Source organism: Sminthopsis crassicaudata, chromosome 5, assembly GCF_048593235.1.
Source record: "Sminthopsis crassicaudata isolate SCR6 chromosome 5, ASM4859323v1, whole genome shotgun sequence".
Classification (NCBI taxonomy): domain Eukaryota; kingdom Metazoa; phylum Chordata; class Mammalia; order Dasyuromorphia; family Dasyuridae; genus Sminthopsis; species Sminthopsis crassicaudata.
The window spans coordinates 52350070-52362874 of record NC_133621.1 but is presented as its reverse complement, the minus strand read 5'-3'; the positions used below and the strand labels follow the sequence as shown (position 1 = coordinate 52362874).

Sequence of the window (12805 nt, the reverse complement as noted above, 5' to 3'; positions counted from 1 at the left end):
CTGCCAGATTTGGGGGTTCATTAGCACGGCCTTCAGGAGCCCTGTTTCACATCCATTATAATGAAGTAGGACTTTGATGGAGGATTCGTAAAATGTATTTGTTATATTTGTACAGTAATGTATAATCCTTGTTTTAAAGTTGAAATTCCCTATTGAAATCTTAATTATAATATTGCTAGATCTTTTTTATTCTTATTTTCTGTCCTTAATATTTCACTGAGAGAAGCAGAATAGCAACTCAGTAAGCTGCTGAGACTCTGCTGACTTAAATTGATAGAGGAAGTTTTCTTATTAAGAACTTCGGATACCAGTGAAGTCACAGCTTCCTAATTTCTATAAGCATGTCACTTTGTAGAAAAAAATAATAATTTCATAGACTCACAGAAATCTTAGTGTTAGAAGTAATCAGTAACTACCTAGATCAGTCTTGACCTGACCAAAAAGCCCCTTCATAACATCCCCAGCACTTTTGAAGACTGCAAATCAGAGATCTAGTCACAAATCATTTCCACTTTGGAGAGCTCAGATTGATAGCAAGAATTTGTCTCACTTGGGGCTCTAAATCTGCCTTTCTGCAACTTTCAACCATTCTAGGGTACAGGGAGAGGAACATTTTCCATGTTCATTAGGAAGGAGAGAACATGCCATCTGGTGTTGAAGCAGCTTATTTCTATTTTGAGTTTGGTTTGGTTTTTTGTTGTTTTGCCATTTCTGCTTCATATATTCAGCAAACATTTACTAAATGTCTATTTTATTTTATACTTTAGTGTCCTTTCATACTACTCGTCATATTAGTACCTGTAGCTCTACTCTTGAGGTCTCTAACCTCAAGAATATACCTTTAATTCAGGTATACCTTTAATTTAAAACTTTAGAGATATATCTCACTTTTAAAATGAAAAAAATACCAGTCTTTGTTTAATAATACTAATGACTTAATAAGGCTATAAAGAAGGAGAAAGAATTCTTGACTGAAAGTCAAGGAGGTTAATCTACCTCCTGATTTAATTTTAAATTTTAGACATACATCTCACCCTTAAAATAAAAATACCAGTGTCCGTTTAATAATACTAGATCATTCAATAATACTAGACCTAATAATGCTATGAAGAAGAAGAAAGAATTTTTGACTGAAAGTCAAGGAGATAGATGATCTTTAATTTAAAACCTTAGACATAAGATGATCTTTAATTTAAAACCTTAGACATACATCCCACCATTAAAACAAAAATACCAGTGTTCATTTAATAATACTAATGATTTAATAATGCTATGAAGAAGGAGAAAGAATTCTGGACTGCAAGTCAAGGAGGTAGATTATCTTTAATTTAAACTTTAGAAATACATCCCACCCTTAAAACAAAAATACCATTGTTCATTTAATCATATTAATGATTTAATAATGCTATGAAGAAGGAGAAAGAATTCCGGACTGAAAGACCAAGAGGTAGATTATTTTTAATTTAAAATTTCAGACATATCCTACCCTTAAAATAAAAATACCAGTGTTAATTTAATAATATTAATGATTTAATAATGCTATGAAGCAGAAAGAATTCTGGACGAAATCAAGGAGATAGATTATCTTTAATTTAAAATTTTAGAGATACATCCCACTCTTAAAACAAAAATACCAGTGTTCATTTGTTTAAGAATATTATGAAGGAGAAAGAATTCTGGCCTGAAAGTCAAGGAAATAGATTGTCTTTGGTAGCATTTTATTTAACCTTTTCTCTAACCCATTAGGATTATGTGCTGAAAGTCAAAGAAGAAGATGGTCTTTGGGTAGCATTTTATTTAATCTTTTCCCTAATCCATTAGAATTATGTGCATGTGTAAATCTATGAATGTGGATGTCTCTGCAGTGGGATATAAATGACATTTTCATATAATTTTCTATTAGGGGAGCAAGGTGGTGCAGGGGATAGGATGCCAGCTATGGAGTCAAGAAGGCTCATCTTCACTCACTACCTGTGTGATTCTGGGCAAGTCACTTAACTTGATTTGCCTCAGTTTCCTCATCTGTAAAAATGAGCTGGAGAAGGAAATGGCAAACCACTCCAGCATCTTTGCCAAAACCCGAAATGGGATCATAAGGATTCAGAAATGACTGAGAAATAACTGAATATTAACAAATTAGAACAATCAGAAATGCAAGAATACCGAGAAATCAGTTTAGACATCTCATGTCTCTGCATGTCCTTTGAAATTCAGTTCAACAAGTTTGACATTTATGAAGCATCTACTTAGCTGTGCCATGCTGGACAATGCATGACAAATGATAAATACTTTGCCTCACTGAACCTGTAGCACCGAGAGCATCCCTAGCGTGACTCTGTTTTCCCAGGATGGTAGGTTTCTCAGTTCCCAAATGAGGGGGGTTCTAAGGTTCCTGCCAGCTCTAGGCCTAAGAATACCCAGTAATGATCCTCTGATATAAACGTCATTTTATCCTTCCCACATGAAACCAACCCTTCTTGGAACATGCAAAAGGAGATGAAAGATCAATATATTTGGTTCATATTAACCTATGGATTAGCTGATTTAGCATAAACTATGAGTCCTGAGAATAACTGGATAAGTAATGAACTCTTTGTCTTTTACAGATATATGATGGCTACAATGAAAATGCCAATTTGGTCGGTACCTTTTGTGGTTCCACTGTACCTGCCCCTTTTATCTCCAAAGGCAACTTCCTCACAGTCAAATTTGTCAGTGATGCTTCTGTGGAAAAAAGAGGATTTAATGCTACTTATACCACCTTCGACTGTAAGTCATTTAAAGGGATCTAAAATACAGCAAAAGAAAAATTTCTGATATAAACCCTGATTCTACAGAAGTCCAAATTGGCCATAATATAAGTGAACTCAAAATTCACATAGAGAAGGCCAATCTCCTTTGTCCACAAAAACTGGACACAGTCCAATTTAATAGACTGAGCATAGTCTATTAAAAGAAATATAAAATTGTGAATTAGTGCATTAAGGACAGTTATATTTTCATGTAAGTGTTTATATATTGTAATCAGACAACCTGGATTTTTACATCCCATTTTCATTTCCTATTAGCTGTGTGTTTTTGGATCAGTCTTTTCATTTCTTTGAGCTTCAATTGACTCATCTGTAAAAAGGGTCACTTTCCCTGAGTTCAAATCCAGCCTCAGTCACTTAACTGTGTTTTCTCTGGCTCCTCATCTGTAAAATGAGCTGGGGAAAGAAATGGAAAACCAGTCCAGTTCCAAGAAAACCCAAATGGGGTGGCAAAGAGTCAGACATGACTGAAATGACTGACCATCACAAAATGGGGAGTCCTGTTTGGTGTCCTTCCCTTATGAGGGTTTTATGAGGACTAGACAAGATCACATTCAGCAAACACCTTACTGATGTACAACCTCACCATTATTTCTCTCTGGCACAGTGCCCTGTGGAGGAACATTCAATGCCACGCGGACCCCCCAGACCACTCGGTCACCCCAATCTCCAAACCCGTTTTTCCCGCTGTTTGTTTGCACTTGGATCATCGATGCACCTCCCCAACATCAAGTCAAACTGGTAGTTCAAACATTTCAGCTGCACTCTGAGGACTGCTCTGAGAATTACCTACAGATTCAGGACTCTCCAGAGGTAATAATCATCCCAGGTGCCCTTCTCCCAATTTCTGCATACCTGATTTAGAGAAGAGTCCTCAAGGTGAAATTCAATTAATCAATAAACATTTATTAAAGACCTATACTATATGTCAAGCACTGTGCTAAGTGTACAAGAATACAAAAAGAGGCAAACGATTCAGACCACAAAAATGCAGAAGGCCCCTTCCTGCCTTGTGATTATGTGAGTTTTAAATAATTATCTTCTTTTATTTTGTACACTAGTGTGTCCATGTTATGGAACAACAATTTAAGAGTAGCCTTTGCTAAAAAGCCTCTTTGGTGGAGCCTAAGAAGCAAAGTCTCATATCAAATTTCACTCTCTAGTGAACAGTGGGGTCACATTGTATGATATTTATTTACAAAACTAATTTACGTATGTTTTTGTATTCATGAAGTTAAACAAACATTATTACAATTTCAATCTTCCATGAAACTATTCATATCAACACTCACATATTTTTTTGCCTCTACCGTGGACAGACACTGTTATGAAATGAACAAAAATCAGCATTATTTCCTTCCTTCCATGCATAAATTATTCATCTTTCTGAGTGAATAGGAACAGTAGGCCATAGCCATTCCCCATCTAGTTGTAACTTCTTTCACACTGAGCATCAGACTTGATTTTTGGCAGAAGGCTAAATCATATCTCAATATGTGATTTAAATACAAATCAGGTTTGATTTTCGTGAGAGCCAAACTTGATTTTGAATAACTTTGCATCCTTTCAATTTCAGAATGGTGAGAGCCCTGTACATCAATTCTGTAGCGAAAATGCTACCGCTGTGCCTAAATTTTATTCTTCTGGGCGAACTGTTGTTGTGGTTTTCAAATCAGAAGAATTCCGTCATGACAGTAGAGTCATGTTTACCTATCAAATCGCAGGTGAGCATCATATTAGATTCTTAGGTTCTCACATATGCTTTGACTTTTACTGTGATCATCAGCCTTGATTCCAATAAGTGAATAGGTATTTGTTACAAGTGATATTCACCCACATGAGAGGAATGGGTTTTTCTATGGGATCCTAGTTACAAAGAAAGAAATTAGAAGTCACCAGCAATTAACAAGCATTCATAAAGCTAAGCTTCAGAGATACAAAGACATGTAAAATAAAACTAAAATACCAATCTCTACTCCCATATGCAACATGCAAAAAAATATGTACAAATAAACTAGAGACAGGATAAATTGGAGATAATTTTGAGAGAAAACATTACTTGTAAGGGGGATTAGGAAAGATGTCTTATAGAAGGTGGCATTTTAGCAGAAATTTGAAGGAAGCCATGGAAGCCAGGAGATGGACATGGGGCAGGAGAGGAAGTCAGGCGTGGTGGATAGCTGATGAAAATGCAGAGTCCAAAGACAGAATATCTTATTCACGGTATATCAAGGAGATTAAATTAAAAATTAACTTTAGTCCAAATGGCTAAGAGCCATTTTTCACTTTGAAGGGTAACTAACTAACACACCTTACTTCTCTAGTTTAGAAATGTTAAGTGACACTGTTAAGATCTTGAAGAAGCCATTTTTGGTTTGTTTGTTTGTTTGTTTTTTAATACCAAAAAGCTTATTCCCAGACTTTGTGATCAGGCCATTCTTAGTTTAGATAGCATTAAAATTATTTGTGATGAAAGGAAATAACAGCCACAATAAAGCCTTAGAGTTTTGGGCTGAGTTGCAGGGAGGAAAAAAGAAAGAAATGTGGTCAAATTTTTTTTTCCATTTTAATCAGAATTAAGCAATTTTCCAAAAAGGAGTCAATTTGTTGTGATACCCTAAATGTCATCTAATGAAATGTTTCTAAAACCAAGAAAGTGGAAGAAATGAATGTCAGAACCTCTGATGTCCTAAGGAAAATACACTGCCTCATGTTAATATCTAAGGAATAAATAGGGAAAAAAGTGACATGATAACTTCTGTTCACTGCAAACATTGTATTTTCTTCTTTGTACCCCTTTCCCCAGATTGCAATCATGAATATAACCAAACATTTGGCTCTCTGAGGAGCCCTGGCTGGCCAGAAAATTATGACAATAACCTAGACTGCTCTACCATTCTCAGAGCCCCAGAGAATCACACAATCACACTCTTCTTCAATTCCTTCAATGTGGACTACACAAGCGAATGCAGAGATGACTTCTTAGAGGTAATTGACAACCAAGATTAATCTTAATCTTAAAACTGTAAAAATTTACTTGCACAGTGAATGCCCAATCTCACCTTTCACTCCTCCCACATCCCAAGTATCCCAAGCTGGAGACTTTATGATACATAAAACTGATCACTGGGAAGTCCAAAATAAAATCCAAGGCAGATTATGACATTGATGCTGAAGAAGGAAATGCGTCTTGGAGAATCACATTAAAGTACAATTTAATTTACTTGTTGACTATAATACATTCAAGACAATAGCTGCTTTCTACATGAGAATTCATGGCTAAACTTAAGTTTGATCTCGTGAAAAAATGTTAAATTAATAGATTATTGCCTAAAAACTTGGTAATAAGAAACAGCCAGGATTCTTTTAAATCAAAGAGTTGCATGGATTTCCAAGCCCTGTTGGTTTCATATCTACTCCTTCTCTCACATGCATCTCCTTTTCTCTGTTCATACATCCACTACACCAGCCTGGGTCTTTACCACCCTTAGCTTACACTGTAGCAATAACTTCCTTTTGGCCTCCATATCTCAAGTTTCTTCCATCCCAATCCAAGCTCCTCACATCTTTTACGTGGATATTCTGAGGTTAAAGTCAAATCATGTCGTATTCCCTGCTCAAGAAACTTTGCTGATTCCTGTTTGTCTCTAGGATCAAATATTTATATTTGGTATTTAAAGTCCTTCAAATTTTAGCTCCAAATTAATTTTTACAGGTTTGTTTCACATTATTCCCCTTTGTAAGGCAGTTAGGCAATGCAACGGGTCTGAAGTCAGGAAAACTCATCTTTGTAAGTTCCACTCTAATCTCAGGTACTCACTAGCTGTATGAACTTGGGCAAGCCACTTAACCTTTTGTGCCTCAGTTTCCTCATCTGTAAAATGAGCTGGAGAAGGAAATGGCAAACCTTTCCAGTGTCTTTATTAAGAAAATCTCAAATGGGGTTACAGAGTCAGACACAACTGAATAAATGGATGAAAATTCCCTTTCACAATCCAACATTCCATCTAAACTTGCTTATGGGTTGTTTCCTATCACTTCCCCTGGCCTATTTCTAGTCTCTTGTATATTTTATCACTCAGACCTCAAAAAAGTCCCACACAACTTGGTGTTTTCCTGATTTTCATTTTGCCCCCACTCCAAAATTATTTTATATATTTTGATCGGTATCTTAATAGCATATGAGGTCTTGGAGACAGGGCCAGTTTTATGTTTGTTGGATAGAGCAATGGGTAGAGTAAAGGCCTAAGGCTTAGGAGAAGAAGATATAATAATATTATTATGTTAGAATTTCACTCCAATTGTTGTTTGTCCTTCATTCCCAGAGGCCTATGAAATCAGGGAGGGATACCATGACATGAAAGTGAATTGGATATGAGTGAGAGAGGGTTAGACAAAGTCACCCGTCTGACTTGTCGCTCCAGAGTCATTGGGGTCCATTAGCCAGACCGGAGACTGTCCTGGGTGCCATGGGAGACCTGGGACTTTTTAAGCTAACACATCTCAGTTTGACTGAGGCGGTGCCATTCAGTGATGAAGGCTAGGGAGCCTTCCCCAGCTATCCCTAACATCTGCTGAATGGAGTTAACATTTGGCAGCTATTCAAGAGAGATGGTAATTATCTAGATTCAGTCCAGAAGAAGGCAGTCTGGAGAGGGTGGAAACTTTGGCCCTTCCACTCCATGACAGTTCACGATAGTATTGTTGACTAAGAGGCAAGAAAGAGGAGTTCCAGCTCTCTCAAATGCATTTACCATGAGATTCTATAGCAATAGCATTATTATTTATTATAAATCTTCTATTCTGGTATCTGGTACAATTTAAACTGTGGATGTCTTCTAAGAGCCAATGCAGAGCTTTGTTTAATGTTATTATCATTGCTGTTTTACTCTAAGAATTCTGACTTATTCTTATAGGTCAGGCAGGTCCTCGGCACAATTTGGAAACAAAGTTGGCCTTCAGTGTCCTTCACTTTCCTTTTTGTGCCCTTTCTCCAATCCCCTTTTAATGTCTTATATAAGAGGAGGGAATGGCAGGGAGTTGGGATGGAGATGGAGCAGACTGTTGGAAAGTGAGATGGAAGTGGTTCACTCTTGACATATTCATTACAAGATTAGATTTCTCATTCACTGGGCTGGTCTGAGGATGGAATATTCCTTTTAGGTTTGCAACACTTTTGCATATGTGATCTCATATTAAATGCATTTAATATGTGATTTGAGGATGTATATGGCTTTTTAAAAAATATTGCCCTTTATATAAGGTAGGTAAATCATCATGGTGGTGTGAGTAGAGTACTAGGCTTGGAATCATGATAATCATGGTTGGGCATCCTCAAGGCACTTAGATCCTCAGTAAATTCCAGTGTTTGTCAGAAATAGGAAAGTACAACTTTACATGTGCCTTTTTCAAATTCCTGACTTTATTTGGCAAGTGACAACATGTGAATGATGGTAAATATCAATGACTTTTTTTGTAGGTAAGAAATGGAAGCGATGGAAGCTCCCCATTACTTGGCAAATACTGTGGCCCTCTGCTCCCCAATCCCATCTTCTCTAAAAGTCACCTTGTGTATCTACGATTCAAAAGTGATGTCACACATTCAGGGCATGGATATGAAATCCTGTGGACATCATCCCCATCTGGTAAGCTATTAGCTACTGGTCAGTCATGTTTTTCCAGTGCTAAAATAGCTCAGAAAATCTTGGAGTATATACTGGGAAAAGCAAAAGACAAGGTGAAGTAATCTATTTTCCAGTTATTTAATTCAGTTATCTGACTGAAGAAAGCAGAAAAGTTCACAGAAAAAGTCTAGGAACTTCTGCCTGAATTTTCTCTTTTTATCACTTTTATCAACTTTGATCAACTCTCAGGATAAAATGTATATTTTTAGAAAAATTCTGGTTATTAAAACATGTTAATATGATGGAACTGCATGGATGCTCAACAATGATAATTATTTCTCTTGAAATAAGTTAGAGACTCAAAAATGAATCATTATTTATCATTAATGCATTGTCAAATTTCAAGTATAGAACAAGTTTTCTCAATAAGTGTTGATCTGTTTTTACATAACTAAGAGTGTTAAGTTATCACCATGATAGCATTCCAAACATTAGAATATTTCCTAGGAAACAGTATTTCATTAAATAAAGGATGCCGCATCATGTCTCATAAATGTTGATGGAGGGTAGAGATCCTTCCTAGACAATATCTGTAAAATAAATGTTACAGCATGGTTATTTCATGAATAAAATATGTTTTTTTTAAATTAATGAACATCTGTAACTCTTGGAATTGGTTTGAAATTTGCCAATCCTTGTGTTAAGGGCAGCAGATGATGACTTTTTAGAATGGTAGAAACTCCTAATCTTCATTTTTATTCTTCCTTCCCATCCCTAATGTCTCAGCTTTTCTCTTTCATTCCCTTCTGTTGCCTTCATAACATTGTATACAATAATTTCACATAGCTAGAAATAAACATCATGAAATGATTTCTAATTTTTCTTGCTTTTATTCTCACTTTTCCCTCAGAAAAGTTTTTTTTTTGTTCTAAACTTCTCATTTGAGAAGAACAGACCTGGAAGAAACCAACTCAGGGCCAGCTCCACATAGGGACATGTAGCTGAGAGCCTTTTTCCATCATTGTGGTTATAGTAGATTTTCCAGTGACCTATAGAAGAAAAATTATTTTATAATTTTATATATTTACAAGGATCTTTGATTCTAATCATTTTTACTATGTTGAAATCTGGCTAATCTGTTTCCCAAATTTTCTTTCAGGTTGTGGTGGACCTCTTTATGGGGATTCTGGCTCTCTTACTAGTCCTGGCTATCCTGATACCTATGAAAACAACACTCATTGTGAATGGACTATTACTGGCACCCCTGGAAAAATTCTTGTACTCAGCTTTTCTTTTTTCAGCATTTATGATTCAGGAGATTGCATCGAAAACTATCTGATTTTTTATGATGGACCTGATAGTACCTCTCCATCAACTGGACCATTCTGTGGATCGGTGAGTCTCTGAGAGGCAAATTTTAATTATTTAAAAATGTAATAAAAGTTGTGGGTAGCTTAGAGTGCTAAGAAAAGCAAAGTAGTAAAATAAGAACTTTTTTTAATATGGTGTAGTAAATTTTTCTTTCTATTTTGGAGGAATGAGCACCATCTAGAGGGCTTCTAATCACATTAAAGTGTGTTTTCATTTATTGTTTTTTGTACAGTATCTGAATGAAATAGCCCATCACAAAGCCCAGAGAAACATGGCACCCTCTCAGAGGGTATTTGTTTAAAATTGTAGGAATATTTAGACAAGAGACACAGAAAACCTAAACTGATGCTGAATAAAACAAGGAATACATGTGGAGTTGTAGTTTGATCTCTTTATAAAGTATTGAGAAAAATATTTGGGGAGGATTATTCTGAAGTACATGAGATAGTCACTGGAGTGGAGTGAGACTATCACTGAGTGTGTACACAGGAGTTCTATGTTCAAGGCCCAACTCATATCCTTACTAATGGTGTCTCTTAACTTCTCAGGATCTTAGTTTCCTCACCTAAAAAATGGAGATAATAATTCAAACTATTTACCTCATAGTGTTTTATGGAAAGCATTTTGTAAAAGCTGTATAACTGCTACTTTATTAATAAACAGTTGAAATTTTAATATCCAGACAAACCACACTAGGGACATAGCACTGTCCCTTTATTTTATGCCAGAAGAAAAAACTGAGGTATTATGTCATAAAATCTGATATTTCATAAAAAAAAAAAACACAGTGTGTCACAATGAAAAAAGGAGGTCCTAAAGAAAGGAAATCTGGGGTTCAAGACTTGTCTCTAACATTACTAGCCATTAATCACAACACAGATTGGAGTTCTTGAAGACTTTCAGTAATAGAAGGCATGCAAGTCTACAGCTATGGAGGGATTTTGAACTCTGGGAGTTTCGTTCACAGTTGGAGGAGTGTGCACCAAGGTCCCTTTGCTGATATTTTCTAGATCTGGGCCAAAAAACTTCCAGTCTTATATTCATGTAGCAACTTATTGTTTTCAATATACTATCTTATTATGCATTACCTAAGTATTTTTTCTTCACAACAACCCTGTGAGATAGAGGAATTCTATTTCTTATTCTGTAACTGATCTTAGTCAAATAATTTAATCCCTTTGAGCTGATTTCTCCCTTATAAAAGGAGGAAGGTGGACTAACCATTCTCTAAGGCCCCCTTCTTTCTCTAAAATCTATGATTCACTCATTTGGTGTTTAAATTTTATTATCATTTTTATATGAAGACCGTGAGACAATGTTTTTAATTAAAATGGAAAATATTTGCAACAAAGATATATATTATATGAAGAATTATAATTTTTTGCAATATAAATTAATTTGAATGAATTACTATTGGGTGATCAGCTTATCACCAGTGACTTCAAAATTTGACCAATTAAAAATTAAGGGCACACCACATAAGAAAATTATTAAAAGTGGAGCAAATTAAAGCTAAGGAAATCTCAGATTAATATACCCAGTGATTAATAATGAAGGCAATTGCAATAAAAATAAGCTATATATTACTGCATTAAAAGAGCACTTAATGGGGGAAACACAGGATTCATTGATCTTTCTACTACACTATCCTACCTTTAAAAGTAGAGGCATAAGGGCAGCTAGATAGTGTAGTGATAGAGCATGGGCACTGGAGTCAGGAGATTCTGAAATCAAGTTCATCCTCAGACATTTACTAGCTGTGTGATCCTGGGCAATTAACTCTCCACTTCCCCTTTCTCTCTCCCCTACCTCCCAAAATAGAGGCAGGGTAAAGGGATAAGTTAGAGCCAGGGGAATCCCTTAAATTCAAATTTTAAAAATGAGAGTCAATCTCTTAAGAGTCTTTCCATTTTTAACATTATAAGATTTTCCTTCTCAAGTCATTTCTAGTCCAGGGCAATCCCTACTTTTTCTGAACTCCTACATGCAGCTTATTGTCCATCCCATAGCATATGGCATAGTAAAAAAAGTCTAGCCAGTAGTGTTTTTACCATGTGATCATCTTTATGAAAACCTAACTTCTTTCTTTCTTTTTAATTTTAGGACACAAATGTAGTTTCATATTTAACCTCCACTCATCAAGCCTTTATAAAATTTCATGCTGAATATGCAGCTTCTCCATCAGCATTCCGCTTAACCTGGAGAAGTTCAGATGATTATTGGTCCTACTAAAGAAATAAGCGTTTATGAAGTGCTTCACAAAATGCTGCTATCATGAGAAGTGAGAATTGAACATTATCGTTTAGTTCTATTGTTTGGAACAAGTTGTACTTTTATCTTTTCCACCATGAAAAAATATTTACATACCATTGCATATGAAGTGAATCTCCTGGAGTTTTAAATATGTTGCATTTTAAATTATGTTTCATAAATTAAAATAAAAATGTCTCTTAAATGTTTACTTAAAAGGTATGTCAAAATTGTTTTGCAAATAAATGAAAAAAGATGGACTAGAAATGTTTTTTTTTTTCCATTATAACTATTAATCATGAAAAAATAAGCAAAATATAACAGAACTTTAAGAATTGGGTTGTGGTATATTAACTTTTTGAAGTTCATTAAAAATTTGGTAATTTTATATACACATATGTTTTTATACCTTGCTGGGTCTCTGAGCTCATTAACGAGGGCACTCACTGCAACAAGGGAGATGGCTTGTTGGAGATAACATCTATTGTACCAAAATATTAGCAGCCATGGGGAACCAGGACAGGGCACAACACCCCTGAAAGAAAAGAGACTGACAATGGGCCAAGATGTTTGTGGCAACCCTTTTTGTAGTGGCTAGAAACTGGAAAATGAATGGATGCCCATCAATTGGAGAATGGTTGGGTAAGTTATGGTATATGAACGTTATGGAATATTATTGCTCTGTAAGAAATGACCAGTAGGAGGAATACAGAGAGGCTTGGAGAGACTCATATGAACTGATGCTGAGTG

At 35.6% G+C, this 12805-nt stretch overlaps 1 protein-coding gene across 2 annotated transcripts in view; it reads left to right on the top strand.

Moving 5' to 3' along the window:
* Positions 1–12322, top strand: part of CUBN (cubilin) — a 290121-nt gene extending 277799 nt beyond the window's left edge. For both annotated transcript variants that reach the window (XM_074266686.1, XM_074266685.1), the window contains 7 exons: positions 2607–2769; positions 3418–3623; positions 4387–4534; positions 5617–5798; positions 8290–8455; positions 9594–9829; positions 11909–12322. In XM_074266686.1, coding sequence (XP_074122787.1) covers positions 2607–2769; positions 3418–3623; positions 4387–4534; positions 5617–5798; positions 8290–8455; positions 9594–9829; positions 11909–12037 — 1230 coding nt within the window. In that variant the 3' untranslated portion in view covers positions 12038–12322. The remainder of the gene's footprint in view (positions 1–2606; positions 2770–3417; positions 3624–4386; positions 4535–5616; positions 5799–8289; positions 8456–9593; positions 9830–11908) is intronic.
* The last annotated feature ends 483 nt before the right edge of the window (positions 12323–12805 follow it).